This window comes from Lonchura striata, chromosome 4, assembly GCF_046129695.1.
Source record: "Lonchura striata isolate bLonStr1 chromosome 4, bLonStr1.mat, whole genome shotgun sequence".
Taxonomy (NCBI): Eukaryota; Metazoa; Chordata; class Aves; order Passeriformes; family Estrildidae; genus Lonchura; species Lonchura striata.
In genome coordinates, this window is record NC_134606.1 from 35,288,995 (window position 1) to 35,311,482 (window position 22,488).

The 22,488-nt window shown below is 34.4% G+C and overlaps 1 protein-coding gene across 1 annotated transcript in view; it reads left to right on the top strand.

Annotated features, from left to right (window-relative positions):
• Positions 1-22,488, top strand: part of GPM6A (glycoprotein M6A) — a 116,054-nt gene that overhangs the window by 71,905 nt on the left and 21,661 nt on the right. The window contains exons 2-3 of the mRNA XM_021550824.2: positions 6,544-6,736; positions 18,388-18,544. Coding sequence (XP_021406499.1) covers positions 6,544-6,736; positions 18,388-18,544 — 350 coding nt within the window. The remainder of the gene's footprint in view (positions 1-6,543; positions 6,737-18,387; positions 18,545-22,488) is intronic.

Consider the following 22,488-nt stretch of genomic DNA (forward strand, 5'->3'; position numbering starts at 1 on the left):
TGTTTTGAAACTTATTTTAAAGATTTTATTCAGATTTTTTATATTAGTGAAACTCCTTTGTATCAACATATAGACAAAATGTAGTAGTAAATAGGATGGGAAATTGTGGGTTTTTATGCCGCAAAATGATAATTTTTGTTGTTGACCTGGGGCCACTGGGGGATATCTGTGCGCTTGATATGCCCATGGTGACATAATCCCAGTGTCATTCAAATATCTAAAGTCATATTCTTTTTATGACTGAACATTTCTCTAAGTTAGAGGATCAGAGCGTGGGTGGGATGGTTGTTGCTTTTCAGTTAAAGGAGGAATTGTGTGAGATGTTATAGAGAAGTTTCTGGCTGCAAGTTGCACATGTTTATCCTCCATATAATTCCCTGGGCAACAATGTTATCCTAACCTGCCCACAAAGGTGGTTTCTGGGATTTTTTTTTTTTTTTTTTAAATGCAAGGCAATATGAGGACAGTGATCTGGTGAAGGGCTGGGTTTGTGGGAGCTGCTTCCAAGATCCAGCATAACCAAACTGTATCTCCACTGCTTAAAGCTGTCATCTTGGCCTGTGGGATTCTCATGAACAAACGTGCATTATAGTGATTTTGACAATGCACAGTGTTAAGTATGTCAATTTAGTTTGAAGCATTTTGCATCCAAATAAGAAAAAGTCTTTATAATTCCTCCTAGCCTTGGTCCCACATTGAGTGCAGTGACTGAAGCAGCTATTCACAGCAGAATGACTGTAAAAGCCTGAGGACTAATATTTTAATTTTCAGCATTAGCTGATATCTGATTAGCTAATATCCAATCACACTGTGGAGATAAGTAGATCCAGTAATGATACACAATTTAATGTGTAAAGGATACGTTCATATTTGTTATTTTTTTATTTTCCTGCAATTAGTTGCCTATCTCCTAAAACTCTTTTGTGTTTCTTGGGACACTATTCTTGCTTTTCTACATACCATGTTTCTTACAAGTGTTCAATGTCTAATTTACTTTTCCATTGTAGACATAACAGTCAGGATATCCAAATTAATTTTGTGGTAAAATTGCTTTTTGTTGCTTGATAGGTAGTGCTGTAATTGTAAGCATTCTTATTGAAGGTTAATCTAAATGAGAAATCATCTCCTGAACAAGACTAAAAAACAACTTCAGTTAGCATTACTGGTCAAGTTTCCAGTAGATCTTGTATAATGGAAGAGGGTGGAGCAAAGTGGGGATGTGTTCCATTAATGAGCCTGGGACCAAATCACATGGGATTGTGCATTACAGCACTTCTTGAGCAGGTTTTCCAAGTCAAAGTACAGAGGTGATCTTTGATGATTCATTCCCAAATGTTGCTTCACCTCATTTGCAGCTTTATAAAACCACATTGTGAATGGCTTGTCCTTCCTCTGTCCTTGGGATAGTATTGAGGGACCTGGATTCTTCTACCTGCTGCTATACTGTGAAGTCCTGGAGTCCAGTTTCAGATCAGGAAATCATGCTGCATGTAAAGCAATTTGAGGGAACAAGAGATAAGTAAAATTGTCGCTTTTCTTTCAATACATTGTGTTTTGATGGCTGTGTTTATCAATTAAAATATTACATAACAGTGGCTTGACTTGAGGTTAGGTCTGGCTTAATAGAATTCAGAAGTGAATCTGCATGATTCATGATGGGACTGTGAAATTGTATTTGAGTTGATTGGCCATGAAAGCTGTATGACAAGTGGTACAAATTTAGATATGAAGAAAAAGCATGCCTAGCCAGGCATGGAAGACACAGATTTTGTTATTTTGTTTTACATTACAAGTTTATGTAGTTCTCTGGAATTTTACTTGGGGTATGCTGTCCTGTCTTCTAATAGTAGATAGAAAACTCTAAGGAAAGTAATTTAAGAAAAGATTTTATTAAAATATTGTATGTTCTTCAGAGGTACTTGCTCCCATTGGAGAGGTAATTATCTGTGCTTAATCAGTAATTCTTTGGGCATGTCGTTGTCTCTGATTAATCATTTAGGTGTTCCAGCTGCAAATGACCAGGAAAGGATGCAAAAAAAAAAAAAAAAAAACCAACCCAGAATATCCTTCTGTAATTTCTATGTTTACTTCTTATATATTTTTAATATTGAATTTCTTCATGTTAATATCTGGGGTGAATAGGTTTTCTTAATGATTTATGTAAAAGGCAGTAGCATAACAGCATTCTGAAACTGGTTCTGATGTCATTGATTTAACTTTCAGAGATAGAAGTGGCATGAGATATAAGAAATATTTTTTTTTCTTTAAAATATACTGAACAGAAATGGATTGAGTATTTTTTGTTAGTTATATGTCCTGATCTACAATGAGGAGAAAAAGTTCACATACCATTAACACATGAAAAAAAGAAATTATTGTGGTGATGCAATTTGTGTGCATAATTACCTTTAAATCACAGGGAAAATTTCTTCTTCTCCTCGATATCAAAATTTTTTACCTTTATAATGTAGAGATTGTATAGATAGAAAGTCAACTTATTTTTGGTTGGTGCAATTGAAGATAGAATATTTACACCCAAACCCAGAAACTAGACAAGATTTGCACAGATTTGCCTGTGTAAGGAAGTTTAAAGATATATATCAAGAATATTTCTGGTGTAGACAGTAATAATTGTACTAAGAAGAACAAAGAGGTATTTGTTTATGAGATGTTTGTTGACTGGAAATGGATGAATGTAGTGCAACATTAATGGGTTGTGTTTTGATAGCTGAATATAGCCAGTATTTGGAGTTTTATTTATCTGCATAAAATAAAATTTCTTGTCTTGTCAGCTTCTGTGTATTTCATTACTAAATTTTCCCTACGTGATTATGTTCATAAAACAGAGGAAAAAAGAACAGTACAGACCTTCATATTGAAAACTACAAAAAAGGAAGTGTTTTCAATTACTTCCTGCAGTTTTGGTAAAGACATGTGGCCCCAGAAGATTTATATTTTTACCTGAAGGAACAATGTTTGTATAAGTAAGCAAAATAAGAACAGTAGATGCTGAATTATATAGCACAAGTTTATTGTGCAGAGTGAACAGTTTGAAAAGTACTGAAAAGTGTATTTGGAGATGAGAATAAACATCAAAGGAGCATAGAATCTTTTTCATCTTTCCTAGTAATTATTTCTGTGACTGGATGTGTTAAGTGCCTTGTGAAGAGGGTGTTGGGAGAGGTGAATGACTGCCTGTCTGGCACAGACATACACACATATCTCATAGCTGAGTCACACTGTGCTGGTGATTCAATATCACTGTGCAGGTTAAAATAACATTCCTATTGTTCTGGGATTAAACAGCCATTTGCACATTCTGAACAGCTGAAAGAAAAGAATTGGAGCAGATATTACCTATAGCATATTACCTTGTGTGGTGTATGAATGATGTGTAATATCCATTTAAAGATCATAGTGCTGATTCACCAGTATTATTTAGTTTTGAGTTGTTTGACAGCACTGAAAATTATGGAGTTACTCATGAAGTAAGCAGTGAGAAAGGTAGTAGGGCTATAGAAGACTGAAATAAATAAACAAGGTTTTGACAATATATGATTATTTGAAAATTTCATGTGTTTGAATTAATTTTTCCCAGCATTTTTTCATGAATGAAAAGATCTTGAATTGGTGAAATAAAAGCTTCACTCAAAGGCTTACAAACATGAACAGTTTTAATGCTAGTGATTAATAGAAGCACTACTTCACAAAATATAAATTTGTTTCAGTTATTTTACAAATTTTGAAGTGACTGGGGAAAAGAACTGATTTATTTTGGATTAATTTTTTCCTTGGATTGTACATTATTACATCTATCATGTATACTCTTTTTACTTTGTTATGCTATTTTACTGTTTTTGTTATGTTTTTTTACTGCTTTTACACTGTTTCACTATAATAAAGTTCAAGTAATATCACTGGCTGTGGGTTTTGATGACATCTGAATTTGTGACATCTGAGTGTGTGCTCAACCATCACTGGACTAGAGAGTGAGGTGCAGCAGCATCAGGAGGTAATGCACAGCCAGCTGTTCCCACACAGTGCACACAACTTGTTTTCTTCCACTTCATCTTTCTCAGCAGGGGAAAAATAAATCTTTACAAAATCTCTCTTCCTTTTCCCTGCACCAAGCTATTGCAATATTAAGAAACACTCCCTAAAGTCCATGTGTCCCTGAAAATATTTAGGTCTATGTTATTTTTTCATCTTGGACTTTACAAGCCCTCATACATCATTTCTGTTATTAACCTACTATCATCTCTCCCCTTCTTTTTTACTTTCTCATATAATGTCAATAGATGTCAATACAGTGGTATTAGTTTTCTGAGGATTTTCTTGCTGTTATTCTGTACTGAAAATGGCAATGGGTGTTTTGTGATGAACTCTGATGTCAGATGACTATATATTGTCCCATAGTTCTTGTTCAATGAACTTATTTCAAATATATACCTAGGATTTTTGCTTTTAATACAAAGATTTTCCAGTAATTTTTTTTTTCTCGTATTTGTATAGTCCTTTAAACACTGAAGAACTAATCACAGCTGGGTAATCTTAGCAAACAGGACCAAAGAAGTTTTAAGATATCCCTGCAGTTATCTGCATGCAGAATTATCCCAAAAGCATTTATACATTTTTTTAGTCTGTTCCTAAGACCTTGCAGTGATGAAAAGTGCAGAGTCCCTGGCTGTAAAAGCCCTGTAGTCTATCACTGAAGAAAGATTCATCCACCCCTGGACATGGCAAGCCTTGTGCTGCTGAAGAGGAGAGCTGCCTGCTGCCAGCGCAGGGGAATGGCAGGAATTGCAAGGACGATCTGCTCTTCACCCAGTAATGTGTGGGCTCAGAGATGGGGGAGGGAAGGAGATTGAATGCTCTCACCTAAAAGCCTGGAAGGTGTTACACCCCTGGTGGTGTGTGGTGAATGCTCCAGGTGGAGCATATATATTTAGTATATTCAGTGTTTAGTATATATTTATATATATTTTAGTATATATATATAGTATATATATTTATATATGTATTTTTTTCCAGAAGCTATCTAGCCATTTGAATACTGCCTTCCATTATATTACTTACATTTACAAAATAGCTAGGCATTTCTATTTGGGTAAAATGTGTACAGATTTGAAAATGGCTTAAACTGTCCTCTTCAAGCAATCTTGTATATAAATTTTATATATATATAAATGCTAAACATATATATATATATATGACTATTTAATATTCATTAAAAGCAGTGAATGAAGGTTTTAACAGACAGAGGAAGTTATTACTTGGCTTATGTATGCTAAAGGAAATAGAAATAGACCAAATTAAAGGACAAAATATGAAATTACAGAGAGAAGCAACATTTGAGACTTAGACATAATGAAAGTAGACACACTGTCTTTAAAGAATGGCGCTTTTTTTTGATATATCTCTGGTACTATGATTGGCATAGCATAAAGTCTTTGGAACAAGTTAAAATATATTGAATCATACCTGTTGAACATGTTATATGTCATTTGTAATTGGTATTTGTCTGTATAAATATTTAAAAATCTATATACTTCACTTTGTTTTCTATCCAGGTCCTTTTTGCTATAAACTGATCGTGCTTAGGAGAAAATGCAACTTCTGATTACTGAGTCAATGCCTGTTTGTCCTCTCTCAGCCAGTGGTTCCCACCTTGCCTGCCCCTTCAGAAGGCAATAGGAAGGGTTCCAGGGGTGTAATAGGTCTTATGGGATTGATGACACTTGGAAGAGTCAGAGATGCTGCATTCATGAAACTAAGAAGTGTAGTGCTAGAAACTTGAACACGCTTACTGAAGAAATATATATATTTTTTTTTTTTTGTGGAACTGGGCATTATTTTAGACACTGATGGTGGGACAAGAAGCTGGGCTTTTATAACTCAAGAGCAATTGCCTTCATTTAAGAACCATCACATAGAGTGAAATATATTGAAAGAAACTTTAACTATATATTTTTTTTTAATTCTGTGTTCTTTGGTGGATGTCTTTATTTATTTTCATGAGGTATTTGAATGATGCATAAGAAATTGGTGTTGTGAGCAGGAGCAATTCTGTTGCCAGAAGTATATGTCAAAAAAATTGGAATAAACCTATGATTATGGAAGGAAATTGACTGATTTTATTTTTTTAAATTTTTTTTTTGTGGTTTTCCTGTTATTGAGAGTCTTTCTCAGTAATCTGATAGGTGACCAGCAGGAATTGTGAATATAGATATAACCTAGGACTGACATTATAACCTGCTCTGAAGAAAAACATGAAGCTCTGCAAGGAACTAACTGTTTAACCTTTCATGTTAATCAGATGGCATGTCTACATTTAATAAGTCAAGTAGCAACTGAGAAAATTCAGAAGCTGGATCAACCTTTCACATGTTTTCTGACAGTCTGGGTTGTTTTACTTGACCTACACTCTCTTTTGCCTAGAGTCTTTAATTTTCAGAAGTGTTTCTCACTCATAAAACATTCTTTTGGTATTTTTATATAATTTAGGAGCATATAACCTTTTTGTTTTTTATTTCTTTCTTGTAGGATGCTTCGAGTGTTGCATCAAATGCCTGGGAGGCATTCCTTATGCATCTTTGATTGCTACCATCCTGCTCTATGCTGGAGTTGCACTCTTCTGTGGCTGTGGACACGAAGCACTTTCAGGAACTGTCAACATTCTGCAAACCTACTTTGAGATGACAAGATCTGCAGGAGATGTTATTGATGCCTTCACCCTGTAAGCTCTTTTTACTTGTTTCCTTTTAAAACTGCTGAAAAATTCCACAAGGGATATAAATTTGACTCAAAAAAAAATCATAAAGAAAATGATTTGGATAAGCTTAGCAGATGAAGTTTTGGCCAAGCTGATATATTTAGTATTTACAAGCAATTTGTAATACTATTAAATATCCCACAGCTTTAATTAAATTATTACTAAAATTTACTTCATATAATATAAAAAAATCTGTTCCATGCATCCTTGCATTTAAACAACAAGCAAGCAAACAAACAAACCCTGTGGTCACAAAGCTATAAATAGATAAAGAAGACTTGTACAACAAGTATGAGTTCTGGGAATAAATACAGTAAAAAGGTAACCAAGGAGTTGTGCAGACCCCTGAGACTTGAAATGTCAAAATTCTGTTGCCTACGGTTTCTCTAGAATTAAACTGTTTTGAAGGTTTCATGCTTTGCTATTCCTGAAAATCTATTTCTGAAAGACCTTTGTTTTCCTGAGCATCAACTTCTCTTTGTTAAATTTATTACATTTAAAAAATAGTTTATTATATGTTGAAATTAAATGAAATGTTTTCTTGTAGCTTTAAAATTATCTCTTTAAAATATTATTTTCCTAGGTATTTGAAATTCAAATTCTTACCTAGCTGCTAATGGTTGTAACTAAAGCTGAAGAAGCCTATCCTTAAATTTGTAATTATTTTCTTTCATGAATATTTTTCGTTAAAGTGAAGTGATCATCAAAAACATTGACCTCTTCTGATGGATGGTTCTACAACAAACATCTCAGGGCTTAGCAGTGATCAAAAAACCAAGTACCAACAAGTGGAAAAATCAAAGAGAAACAGAGAACATACTTATGCCATTATATAAGTCCATCTTTAATTTATATCATAAATACTGTATACAACATTGGCGCCTCAAAGAACAGAAAGAAAGGATGATTCTAGAACAGGAGTACATGGTTAAAAATTGATATAGGACAATTCTTCAGTCTAGAAAGGGGGTAATTAAGAACTGTTGCATAATTGGTCTGTAAATTGACAGTATTATAAATAAGACATGCAGGATTGCTTTGTCTTTCTATTCCAGTATAAAAAGTTTGAGGTATCAGAGGAAAGTAGTAGGCACCAGATTCAGCAGGAGCAAGTTCTTCAATTTTTTTCATAGCAAAACTAGAAACATCTTTGCATATTATGGATGCCAGAAGTTTTTAAGGCTTCAAGGGGAGACTGGATAATAATGGAAAACAAATCCATCAATGATTTCTAATGACACACAGACTTCTCCAGCTCAGGAAGTCACAAAGGCTAGACTAGTGTTGGAGGTTATCCTGTTGACTTGCCTGCTCTTACTCTTTCCTTTCATTCACTGTTGGACATACAAAAATGAACAAGATACATGTATATTTGATCTGACTGGGTACCACTATTTGCATGAGAGCTAGAAATGAAGCTGAAATTTCTTATCTTCTCTTGGTGTATGTTATCAACATCCTTTCCAAAGCTTCTCTACAAATTTTAGGTGTACTCACTGTAGGATTAGTAGCCAGAAGGGAGCATGAACCAAATAAATCTGTCGCTGCTACACCAAATTAAAATTGTTTCTTTGGATCAAGGAATTTTTATATTCTTGTATAATAATGAGTTGAGTTAACGGGAAGATGTATCTTCTGCTTTGCCTTTTTGGGTTTTCATTTAGAATGATGAGTCTGGCTTGACTTGGTGGCTAAGGTTCATTGTTCTCCTGAATAAAAGATCAGTCATTTTATTAGGCTCTAACTTATTTTATTAGTCCCTAGGAAGCTATTAGTGCAGAACAGCCACAAATCAATGCTTTCTCTTCACAGCACGTTTTTCAGCTTCTCTCTGTCACATACTAAAGTGAAAGTATCAGTCAGGGAATATAGACCAAATGCATATAATTCACCATAAAAGGTTAAGGAATTGTAATTTTTTTTCCCCTGGTATTTGTTTTTCTTAGCTAGAAGCTTTTGGATCTGTTTTCTTTGTTTACTAAGTGATATTAAACCCAGTTCTTTCTTTGCCAGACCTATTGTAAAATGAAATTTGATATTATTCAGTTGTGAAAGATATATCTAAACTTATGTCTTAAAGGCAGGAGGAGCAAGTATATTGATTAAAATCAGATAAGCAATTGCTTTGAACTGGGTAAACTGTGTAACTCACAAAGAAATTTGCAAACAATAATTTTCTACCTGTTTAAGTAGATATTACACTGCTTGTAAAAAAATTTTTTAGGGATAATAAATCCTTGATGCTTTCTCACAAGTATTGATTAGCCATTGGCAGTACAAAAGCTCTATAATAATTATACTTTTTAAAGACTAAAAACCAGAAAGAAGTATATGTAAGTAGAAATAAAGACTGTAGTGCCTACATCCTTAAAACTATACATATTGAAATGGAAACAAAACCTACGTTTTTTTATTTTTCTGATTAAAAATTATAAGAACTTCAAAAAATCTAACAGTGTGTCCTAGTCAAGTGTACATTTTAAAAGTTATTTAACACATTTGGGCTCTTAATGCTCCTAGTGCTGTGAAGTGTCTCAGGCTGGCCTGAAGTCTGTCCTGTGATAAATGTGCCAGGCAGATGCTGCAGTGGAGTGAAGTGTGTTCGATTCTGTTTAATCATGCTTATGGTTTCTGTCTATATTTTTATTAGCGTGCTGGGTTTCAAATGTCACTCAGCATAAAAATCAATCCCAATCTGAGAGCTATTTATGTAGGTGGCAAGAGATAAAGGCTGTTTTAACTTCCTGCATTGTGTCAGAACAAGCACCACCAGTGTTCTGAATGCAAATAACACAACTTAAGCCACCCTGTATCTTTTATCTCTGTCAATGCAGCTACTGGCTATAATTTAGAAGAAGCAGCAGAGCCCTGTAGGGAAAGTAGGGCATAATGAGGGCATAAACAAAATCTGAAACACTCTCTAAATGCCTCAAATAAACCCCAAATTTCCTAGATCTAACAACACCATTCATAAACGCCCATATCAGTATCCCTGAAGGCATCAACAGCCCTGACTGTCCCTGCCTGGCCTCTCCTAAAGCCTCTCCTCAGCCTTCCCATGGTCCAGGACCTCATCTCAGTGAAGCCAGAGGGGTTCAGACCCCCACCTCAGCCTCTCCTGGCCCCGGGGTTGGGGCAGCTCTGGGCTGCCCACACTCCACATGATGCCTTGACACTTGGGGAGAGATTAATTAATTAAGAACCTGCAATAAGCAGCAAAGTTGGCTTGGAGCGTTCAGCTCTTGGGCATTCAGCCAAAAGCAGCAGCCCTGCAGAATAAAAGAGGTGATCTGAGTGCTGGCCCTGCAGACTGGTCCCTCATTCCATCTCCCTGCATTACTGTCTGAATTCAAGGAGTCTATAACAGCTGCATATCGTATCTGCTGTGGAAATATTGACAAGTAGTAAATATTTGTAATTTAAAAATTGCAAGCAAGTTTTGTAGCTGTCATTGAAATTCTATAAATTCCAGTCAATTACATAATTTTTCTCAAATTTATAAATTACTGAATGGTTGACTCTTCTCTCTTTAGGCAACCATTTTTAAACCCATGAACTTTTAATAAATTGGATGGCTAAAAAGACATTTGGAATTATCAATGTGTGACCTTTTCATTGGGACTAACCTGTAATTATATTGCTTTCTGAATGACTTTTGGGAAGCTTCATTCCCTACAGTTCCAGGCTGTTTCACTAACAACCATATCACTGTTCTAAAGGTAGCTGTTTCCCTCTACCCACTCCTCCACCAAGGGAAGGAATGCCTCTTTGGGAATTTGCAGAAGTCATAGGCTTTTTTTTGGGATGTGGATTTTTTCAGTGTCTGTAGAGTAGTCATTTTACTTTGTGAGCCAAAGAAAACCTAAGAAAATACATGTGATGCTTTAAATTATCCCGAAAACTACTTTTATAATATTTAACTGCAAGAGGTGAATGGTTTATGTCGCTGACTTTGTCAGTTTAACAGCTCTATAGATTTCACTAAATCTGAGCCATCTGCTTGAGGTGGATGTGGTTTTCAGTCATTCTCCTAACAACTTAATAAAATACAGTGAACACTATCTGCAAAGTACCAGGTATAACTAGATTTTCTTGCTTAATCACTGATTTTGAGAACATTACAAAGTCAGCAGAAAGAGACGTGATTATCAAGCGTGTGTCGCATGAGTTGGATTTTTATATTTTTCTTTTGTTTGGAACAAATTCCAAAAGAAGATTCTAGAAAATCAGCAGCACAAGGTATGTTTTGTCTATTTCCCAACAGCATCCTTTTCCAGTTCTTTCTCTTCAGTACTCAAAGCCCGTTAGTGCCATCTGTCACATGTTTGTGATATATAGGCCATGGAACAAGGGAATCATGCTCTTAGAGTGGAAAATGAAGAAATCTCCCTGATAGTAGCATTAAACCCATTTTCCTACTACAGTCAAAGCTAATTCAGGTTGTTGTAAATTCACTTCCTTTAAAGGTATGAAACCAAAGAGTAAACTAAATGAAGTCCCAATCTGTAATTCTGCTATCATTGTGTTCTCTACAGGAAGTTGCATAGACACTGTATTGGTGCCACCTTCCTAGGTCTAAAAATTTCCTTCCTTTCAGGATGTGAAACCTGTGTTTCAGGTATTGCTGTGGCCAAGTTTGATGCCTCCTGATGACTTTTCTGTTACCGTATAGTCAGGGTTTATTAGATAGTATTGTTTTGTAATATGTATATGTACAATTGTTTTCTTTTGAGTAAAACAAAAAAATGGTGCAGAATCTTTTGTATCTCCCCTCTTAGGGATAAAAAAAATGTTTTGAGAGGTAGATAAGTGGGTGTTATGATTTGCTGTCTTTTATTTTTGTTGTTGTTGACTTTGATGCTATCAGAATTTGAATTCTGCTAGCACTAAAATATTACTGTTATCATCAATATTTCTACACTTATATAAGTTGAACACTGTGAAATTTATTACAATGTGCCCCTTTGTAAAGGACAGCTGATATTAAATGTGATATTTATAAGCATTTGCATTAGACTGTGTGGTGATTCTGTTTAAGGCATCTACTTGATACACAATAGTAGTAATCTGGTTTTCCCCATATGTTTTTGATCTCTTCCAAAAGCATTCTTTAAATTTGAACACGCATTATGTTTAAAATACTATTTGTATTATGGAAAGCAAAACATATAATGCTCTGTATCAAATAATTACTACTTTAGGCAGGCCTGTGCCATGACATGTTTGGAAATAGCAACTGAGATTTTGTAGAAGAATGAAGTTTTTCTGCTTGGAATATCCAACCTTGACCCATGTGTCTTCTTTGGGTATTATAATTTGGCAGGAACCACCAGAGAAACAACGTCATTGAAGATTTGGGTTACTTAAGGAGAACAGTTTTTATTTAATTGGAATAATTGAGTCACATATAAATAGCAGCACTAGACAAATACAGCATATTAAATATTAGATGCAGAACATAGGATTTTAGATCTGGTATCATTGGCAGCTGCAACAAATCCAGTAAAAAATATCAGCACCTGAGAACGTGACCTTTCCAAGATTATGCAGTGTTGAAAAGTCACATTTACCACCTACTCAGCTATATTGTGTAGTACAATCTTCTGTTTTCTGTTAAATGCAATACCAGTGAGAACTTATGTAAGTAAAATTTAGGATTTGGCAATTACCTGCAAAGACATAGTCCTCATTTTATGAAATTGAGTAAGGAAATTCAGGGCACCCCATGAGAGTACCAGAGGAATAATCTGGAAAATTCAGAGCAGTGCATGTGAATACCAGTAGAGTAATCTTACATAAAGAATTTATTATTCTTCTTCTGTGAAAATACAGTCTCCTACTTTTTGGCAGACATCTGTATTATATAGTACTGCGTTAGTAGCTCTCCTTCCTGGTTGACTGGAATCTTAGCTTAGCTATAATCACTTAATGCCTTGTGATTTTCCCTTTCTCAATAGGTGGTTCATCTCCATAGAAATATCATTTTCTTTTTTAACTGCTTTTATTTCCCTTTAGTCTTAGCTTACTTTATAAACAGATAAAATGGAAAGCATATATTTATATGTAATATGCATATTGCTAAATATGCTTTATGTGCCATGTAAAACTAACTCTGTGTTCCACAGGATATTTGAAGAAGGTAAATTCACTATTATGATATCAATGTGGACATACAGTAACAATCTGTCAGTCTTATACTGTCAGTATGTATTTTGTATTTCTCCAAGTTTATAGTTGTACTAACGAAACACAAATCCTGTGATATGCTTTAGCAACACTCTTTACACTTTACTGTACAGAAGATTGCCTGGAAATTCAGTATCCATAATGTACAACAACCATCATGTAATTCCACCAGAACTCCACACAATACTCTGCACTAGTTCCAGTGGGGGTTTTTACTTCTTCACTCAAAGAAGGCTTCTGATCTCTTCTGTAATTAGCATCTCTAAAAAAGTTTCTAAGTAGTTTTAGACAGAACAAAATTAGGTTATAAATAAAACCCCAAACAATGTTGAGGAGAAGCCTTGTCCATCAGTTGTAGTAAAAATTCAATATTTTGGACTCAAAGTTTTCATGATTTCATCGTTTCATCATTTCCTGATGAACTTTAGTTGAGCATTCTATACTCCAGTTTTATTTTCTTCCCTCCTGAAATTTAGACTCCCTATTAACCTAATCTAGAAAAAATTCCTCATGGACTTATGCTGGATTTTTTTAGTACTTTCATTTTTTCCCCCTTCACTGTGAGAATATTTCAGTTTCTTTTACCTCATTTAGGCTTTTACTTGGGTGTTTTTGTCTTTGTTTGCAGGTAGTACATGACTATTAATAAATTCTTTTTTGTCCCTATTTGTTTTCCTCCTGAAGTTTGTCTTTGCTTGTCTCCTCCTTTTCCTATCAATTTCCCTCTGTTTTATAGTACCAGCTGTCTTCTTTGCTCAGTCTATTTAAGTGAGTAATATAATGACCTGACACCAAGAAATTGCTCCCAGCTGGTTTGTAGGAGAGCCTGAGCACATTTTTACAAAAGTTCCAAGGGCTTGGATTCTGCATACCCTAAACAGACCTCTTAGCTTGCAAGCATTCCCTTATATCTTGTCTGTCTTCTAAAAACACAATTGCAAAACTATTTCTACAGTCTTGAGACAGCATGAGGAAGAGGCTGCTATCTCAGTGTCTCAACACCCTCTTAGCATCAGTCCCTTAGGGGGCAAGAGGATCAGCATGGAGGCCAGCATTTCTGCTGGTTTACAGAGTAACAGAGATAATTGTGTGTTCTTGGTTTAAACAACAAATATTCAAAATTCCCTAACATTGAAAGAGAAAAAATTTTAAAAACCAAAAAAATCCTCCAAAAGGGTATAAGCCCTTCTACCTCAATGGTAACATTTGCATGTATTTTTCATTCTTTTAAATTATCTATGCAAGCTGAAAAAAAAAAAAAAATGAAGGCCGTTTATGATTAGATGTTGTACTATGGTAATCTTATTGACATTTTGGTACTTGATTCCTTTGGTACTTTATTTTTCTTATTATGTATGGGGGTTTTTTTAGCTTGGAAATATATGTAATTGCCTGAAACTACTTGCATTCAGAAAGTATAGGTACAATTCACTGGCAATCATGTTCTACTTAACATCTGCAATATCACAGTACCATTGTACATATTGGAGAAGTTATGTTAGAAATTCTGGAATAGAAACACGAGACAGAATTGTAAATTCAGGAAAATGAGTCCCACAGTAATATCTGGTATTCTCGTGGGTAGGCCAATGAAAACCTTTGGAATATCAGGCTTTTATCACTTGTTTAGGCTGAATCCACACATAATTTTTTAGAATATAATGGTTTTCTGAGCAGAATAAGAATCCTGTCACAGAGCAGATTAATGTGAGCTTTAGCTGTTAATTACAACTAAATGTCTGTACTGCATTCCTATATTAACCAACTTAAAAAAATATCCCTCGCAAGTATGTAGATTGTTCCAAAACTATATTAAGACACTTTTCATAAAAATCTGCTGAACATAGTCAAGTTTGTTTAACAAATTATTTTATTTCTTGCTGATTTATTATAATTTTTAACACTTAAATTTGCCAAAACACCATGAAAATACACAGTAGGGAACCTGCAACATTGGTCTGACTCACTAAGAATATTTTCACTTACCTCTGACTTGTCTCCGCTGGAATAATCTATTTGGTTCTCAGTTTCAACCTGTTCATTGAGAAGTTAGCATTGATGGCTTCCCTGAATACCTTCTGCCAGAAGAAGTGTTTTCTCTAGAAATATTTTGAATTTGCTTCTTGTTGGATAGAATCCAGATTCAGACTAATGAATGAGGGGAGTCTGGTTAATATGGAATAATTAATGACCTAGCAGCAGAGAAAGAACTAAAAATTGAAGGATCAGCTTGATTTAAATCACAATTTAAAAACAGTAATATTTTTAACACTTCTGAACATAATGTTGTGAGGAAAAGCAGATCCAGAATTCATGGAGAATCTACCAGATTGCAATAAATATATGGCTTAGATGAATCTATATTTTTTTAAAAAAGCTTTTACTAATTTCAAGATGCTTTTCACAATTATTTTACGTTTAGATAATCATTCATCTTATTTTACTCAGCAGCCTAGGTCAGACTAGCTTAAATACTAATGTATATTTTTTCAATATAAAAGAAATATTTTTTTATAAAATAGTATATATTTTTAAAATCCTGTCAGAAGAACAAAATTTTATCTTTATCATTTTGTCTCTTTCCTTTGCTCATTACCCACCTCTTTCCTTCCATTCCAGCTTACACAAGTGTAAGCCCTTCTTGTTCTCTTTGTCCTTATCCATCTTGCCCATTGGCTCACGTTCATCACCCCTTCTGCCGTTCTCTTCTACCTCCCTGGCTGCTCTCATGCTCTGTCTGCAGCATTTGAGAATTTGCTGAAGCACAGATGGCAATTAATCTCCATGAGTTCATGCACAAAGAATCACATTTTATTTTAAAGAAAGGCAATCTCCATTTTATAAGGTCTATCTTTTATCTATTATAACTTAATGAGAAAATAAAAGTTTATATTAACTGTATTAGATGCTGCAGAATAACTTAATAGCAATGCTATCTTCAAAACTATATATATATATATATATATATATATAAAGTTATTGTTGTAATATATTTTCTTTAAATACCGCAGACACTAAATGTAGCTATATTGCAATACAATTCTATTTGGCTTTTAAAGAGGTAGTTGAGTGATTGTCTCATGATTTTCATTTATCCTTTTACTCTTTGCTGTACAGGAGATCCTTTTCCCTTGGAATAAGTCTAGTATTTCATCCCATGTAGTCTGATGAACAGAGATTTTGTGACCTCTCTGTAACAAGTGGATGAGGAGGAAATAGATTTCTATATTTGGCTACTGTTGGGCTATATATATTTTTTTCCTTTTGTGAAAGGAAGGCTTAAGAGAAAGTTATTCCTGTAGAAGCACATAAGGCTAAGGAAAAAGCAGAGATCTCTTAGCATGCTTTTTGACACAAGCAGCTCAGTGGGAGACTCAGCACAGATGGTTTAAAAGGCTGTTGTAAGGACTGAAATAGTCTCTGGACTTCTCAAAAGTCCTAATCTCTTTAGGGCAATGAGAGCTTGTAACTGAGCACATTGAGGTCTGGGGGGAGCTGCTGCTGGCAGAACTCCCAGACTTCAACCACTGATGAAGGTCAAAATTGTTTAAAGTATATGATGTAGGAATTGGAAGAGTTTTTATGGAATAACCACAAAGTTGCTGTCCATTTGTTTTGTAACCCTTTTTTTTAATCACTATTGACAAGATAGGCTTAAAACACAGTTTTGATGTTTAAAAAAAAAGTGAGACAATAGCTGAATTACTGTCAAATCAGGGAAATGGGATTTTTGCAATGTAATCAGAATTCTATATATTAAAATAAATTTCATCTGCATCATTTCATACCATCTACAGTGTTAAATTTTTTTCACCCTTTTGAATTTTTCAAGTATCTATTCCATGCAGAAATTTACTTACTTTAATTTTCATTTTACTATGAAACTAAAAGAAATGTAAAAAAAGACAAAAGGATGGAAGTGCTTTGGTATTAGAATTTTAGGGGAAAACATAACCTGTCTGATTTCCAAAAGAATTCATTCCTAGTACTTCTCCCATCCCCAGTTATGTCAAAAGTTTAACTGCATTTTTATTGTATTTCTTAATGTCTGAACCTGAACCTGATTTTGAATCTTTTGAAAGCCATTCAAGCTCAAAGATATTTTAACAGGTTTTTGAGCTTTTTTTATTGTATTATACATGTAAAATGTGTATTGTGAGTTGTCTTGAGTGATTATGAAAAATGTGCTCCTAAGGAAGTGTTATTATTAAATATTTCCTTTCATAGAAATAAAAAGTTATCATTGTCTTGACAAAATATCCAGTATGTGTAATGGTATGTCAAAATTCATCTGGCAGATCCTAATAGATCTCAGCCTTATTTTTTGTCTTTCACTGTTAGGTGTTGCTGTCTTGACCTGGAGAATAAGACTGGCATTTAGTACCATCTTAAATCTGCATATTACCATTTTATAAAGAGTTCCACAGCTTCTTCCTTGTCACATCAACAGACTGGAAATTTATGTGGCTAGTTTTTTTTAGAGAAGTTGAAGTAGAGAACTTTGAAATTTGCTGATCTAAGGCTATCATCAGTAGGAATGTTTCCAAGTTTAGAGAAGAGAGCAGAGAGGAGCTATCAAAAATCTTGTCCCAAATGCTGGTCATGAGAGAATATTTATGAGGCACAGTCTCCTTGAGCCAGTTTTGAATTTACAGACAGTACTGGGCAGAATAACCACACAACCCAATCTGTAATCTGTAATCTTCTCTGTAGTGAAATGAGCCTTCTAGGACCCTGCATGCCACACTGCCAGCCATCCCTCTGTTGCTTCAGCTGTGTGTCAGTGAAATGATGTTTTAAAACCTCATTATAGAAGAATTCCAGATCTGACCTCATTACTTCTCGAATGATGTATTTCTGGTTTGAAGTAAGGAACCTCTCTTGATGACTTTATTATTCTGTGTCAAACACTTTTCCCACTGGAGAGTAAGTGGGAGAATAACAATGAGAAGGTAGCACAGACTGACATGACAGCTTGAGAACTACTTGTATGTGTAGAAAGTTTTATTGAAGATTGTAACTAAATATCTTCTACAACCTAGGTGCTGGATAGAATGTGAGTTAGGAGATGTGTCAGATTTTTGCTTCCTTTTCCTTTTCTGTTTTTTTCTTTCTACTTCATTTAGAGGAAAAAAACTGAAAAATAACTGACTTCTAAATTGATGTGACAATTTTTGCTTTCTTACCTAAACAGATCCATTTGTACATTTAATTGGATTAAAAGACCCAGTGTTTCTTATAGAAACACTATTTTATTTCAAAGTTCATTCCTCTCCCCAGCTTCTGCTGCCATTATGGCACATCAGCACTTACACTGACTCCAGTCAGTCATAAAGTTGGAGACTCTCGGGGTCTGATTGTCTCACCCTGAAATTTCAGTCAGCTTTAAATATTTATGCAGATAATTAATTTTTGCTGTTCCTATACAGGATTGACATCTTCAAGTACGTGATATATGGTGTAGCAGCTGCATTCTTTGTATATGGCATTCTGCTGATGGTGGAGGGATTCTTTACAACTGGTGCCATCAAGGATCTCTATGGAGATTTCAAAATCACCACTTGTGGCAGATGTGTGAGTGCCTGGGTAAGTGGCTACAAAAGCTTCTGTACTTACAACAAATTTAATATGCTCTGTATATATTTTTAGTACCTTGTGAATTTTATTTTTTTTGGTATTGTTTTTCTTTAATATTTTGTGATACTTCAGTTCAGTGTCTGAAAAATACAGTAAAGGAGGGCAGAGCATTTTAAATATTCTCTGTATTGGTTAAATGTAAAGTAATTCTTGCTACTCAGGAGCAATGAATTTCACCAGCTGAGTGAGAAAGCTCGTTACCTCAGCAACATAAGCTGTTCTGAGCAGGACTAAAACTGTAAAGCCTCCAGCTCTACTGGGAATTAAATATTTCCCTTACTAATATTTTCAGTTATTTTAGGAAACTTGCCTTTTCCTCTTTGGAACAAGCTGAGTTCTTTCATCAGATTTATTTTGTTTATAAATGGCAAACAGGCCATTATTTACTCTTGTGTTAATCTCTGGTTTGGAGAGACCTTTTACTTATGACCCTGGAAAACCTGGATTCAAAATTTCTCATTTGGACTAGGACTTAAATGGAAGATTATCACACTAAAATTGCTGACTGTTTCAACTAGGATTATTTTAACATTTCTGTTCAGTGTCAGGTAAGTAACTAATTTTTTTGGTATTTGACTGTTCTGCATCAAAGTTAAGAGGCCTGTGTATTTGGTAGCTGTTGGAGTTGGATATTTCTGAAAACACAGTGTCTATGAAAACCTCATATTTTGTGATCAATAGTAAATGAAGAAATACAGCTAAATAGATCTGGGTGTTAAAGTATACTTTTTGTTTATGCTATATTAATGACAAATAACATATAAATTAGTAGGCAGGGTTGGGTTTCCCACAGTACTCTGCTACAACTGTCAAAACTTAATTAAGTGGAATACAGTCTAAACAAATATAAGCATTAGATACTTCCAGTCAAACAAGGACTATCAAAACTAGTATTTTGGATATCCTGACACTTAAGGTTAAACTGGACACAGATGATCTGCATTTTGTAAATTGGGTAATGCAGTCTGTATGTCATCTCTACATAGATGTAACCTGCTCTACAGTAATCCTGTGGTTTTGTCTCCTTTTCCTTCATTCCTGTCATCATTGCATGATTTTGGCACTTTGACTAAGATTGCTTTAAAACCTTTAAATAAATATATAAAAAAAGACTGAGAACATTTTAAATTAAGAGCAGTCATTGCTTATGCCAACACAGCTTTCATCTTCTGGAAAGAAGTCTCTAATCTGTATTCACTGAGGACCTACTAAGTTAGTTCTAAAAAAAAGATTTGCAGAACACTATTTTTCTTCACAGCTCCCATGAATGCCTGTCCTCACTATTGCAGCAGAGCAGTGCTACATCCTCTCACAGTTTTGATAACAGTAATTCTATAGTACATGTCCAGAAGAAATGAATGGTTAAGCAGCTATTCCATGGTTAATATCACTGTTATTATTAGTGATCTGTGACATTATTTCCTTCAACATTTCACTTTCCTCATTGGTAATTTGCAATGTTTTTGTTTTACTTTGAGAAGCCCTGGGTTAATACACATTGTGCAGCTAAGTTTAAGGCTCTATACTCTTTATGACCACAAGTACAATAATCCATCAGTTAGTTTGAGTTAAATACCTTGTTGTCTTTATTCTTTAAGTCAATGGAAGTTTTTTTCCTTTTCCTGGTGAAAAAACCCACAAACCTGCTGTTTGGTTGCTTGTCTTATTTTGATGATCTGTCAGTAAGAATTCTATACAAATGTCTGGACTTATTTTGGATTATTATTCTGGCTTTAATGTCTGTGCTCTAGAGAGTATATGTCAATTTAAAACTTGATATCCTCTGGACTAGGTTGATTTTCATTGTCTCATACTTAATATTCTTAAGGGAAAATAACATATTAGATTTAAATATATATATGCAATTACAAAATATTTCAATCCAAGAGAGATGTGTTTAGAATTTATTCAGTTCCTTAACTGCAATGAGATAAAGAAGGAAGACCTAAGAACAACAAAAAGAATATTGGAGAGGTAAATGAAACCAAATCATTATTGTGTGTCAAGGCCAGATTGTTCATTTGCTAAAACAGTGCTGAAATAAATTTTGTTCAGTACAGTTGCCAAAATGAGATAATGCTGTAGAAAAGGATTGGCTGATACTACAAGCTGCAAGAAAACTTTCTTGTATACAGTTTTGAGCTAGTGGTTTTGTAAATATTGTAAAATCTAAACTATCAAAGATTAAACAGTTGGTTTCTTTCAGAGTGCATTAATACTAACAGAAATGTACACACAGGATATTTGTTGTTTTGAAAAATTAAAATTATAAAAAACACCTTTGTAAAAACTCCAGTTGAGACTACGAATTCAGATCAAATTTGTTGATGTCTTTCTAAACAGAAGTTTAACATTTAACATTTCAGTTAAAGTCTGAAAATGAAGTCCTTCAGCTTTACCATTGCCATCAGTTGTTTGTCATTAATATTTTGCAGGAGCAAATTTGTTATGTCTGTGACTAAACCTATTATGAAAATGTAGGAAAAAATCAATACAAAATGTCAAGAAAGAAAAATTTATTTTAAGTTTACATGGATAAGCTGTATTTCTATATATGGAAATATGAAAGATAACACCTTTTTCTTAAGAAATATTTTTGAAAAGCAGGCTTTTGAGAACACTGACAGCCAAGATCTGAAGGAACTTTTCATGTCCTCTTCCTGACCTCCCTCAGCTGAAATAGCTCACTTTCTAGCTCTGAATGGACAAAAGGAATTTTTTTGCCTGAAGTAATGGAAAAAGAAATAGCTCAGCCAATTTCCAGTGAATGTATAGTTGACTTATCAGCTGAGAGGAGCATTCAGAGGCTTAGCATCCAAGTCATGTCAGTGCTGCCATGGAGTAGAGCCTCTCACATCTGAGAGAGCCCTTGTGAAAGTGACAGTGAAGATTTTCACTGGCAACATTTACAGACTTAATTTACTGTGAAAAGTAAAACAAAAGCAGTAAAACAATGCCAGTCACAGTCGAGGAGGGATGGCTTTCATTCTAGGCTTCATTTTTCCATGCCTGAAAATGTTTTTAGAGTATTAAATAAACATTCAAATATAACTGTGCTGCAGCATGATTAGTAAAGAATGGGAAACAGGCCTGAAGCCAACTGTAAAACTGTTTTCATGTTTGCCATTTAATACACTTCCTATTTATATTCAGCTCCCCTGGCATGGAAAGCCTCATTTACACCTTGTTTTAGAATATCTGCTCACAGAGTCAATAGAAATACAATGACACTTTGGCCCTCATTTTATACTATAGAATGGGAATGGAGGTTTGGTTTTCATTTTATTTCATCAGGAAACATTATAAGAAGACAGTTGCAGTGTATTTCTATTTCTTTGTACCTTGCTCTTCAAAGAACCATGTTAAGGCTCTAGAGAAAGTTGTTTTATATTCTAAACTGCACTTACATATACCTTCTGTATCTTTAGTCTTAGGAATATTTTATTTAATTACTGACAAGAATTTTTATGCCTTTGGAAATAAAACTGGATACCTGATTACTTATGTGCTATTTCATACATGCTTCTTGAGTGCCTAAACTAAAACATGAACTTCCCAAAATATTTCCAGATTTTCTTCTGCAAAATCTGTGGAAGCTGCACAAATGTTTTGAAAAAACCATCTGTGAGCTCATCAGTTCATCTTTTCCATACCAGACCAGTTATTCTAGAGGCAGTGAAACTGCATCATATTGACATTTGATTCTTTGTGTAACAGGAGGAAGAGAGTTCAGTGCAGGCTCAGCTGGCTTTCCCACCCAGAACAGATGTATTATATCTGAATGTTAGAAATTAAGCTCTTATTTCTGAAAATTAGGTACCATATATGGATACTCTAGGGGAAAACTGCTGATCTGACAGACAGGGAGGACTTGCTTCTGATTAAATTCTGCT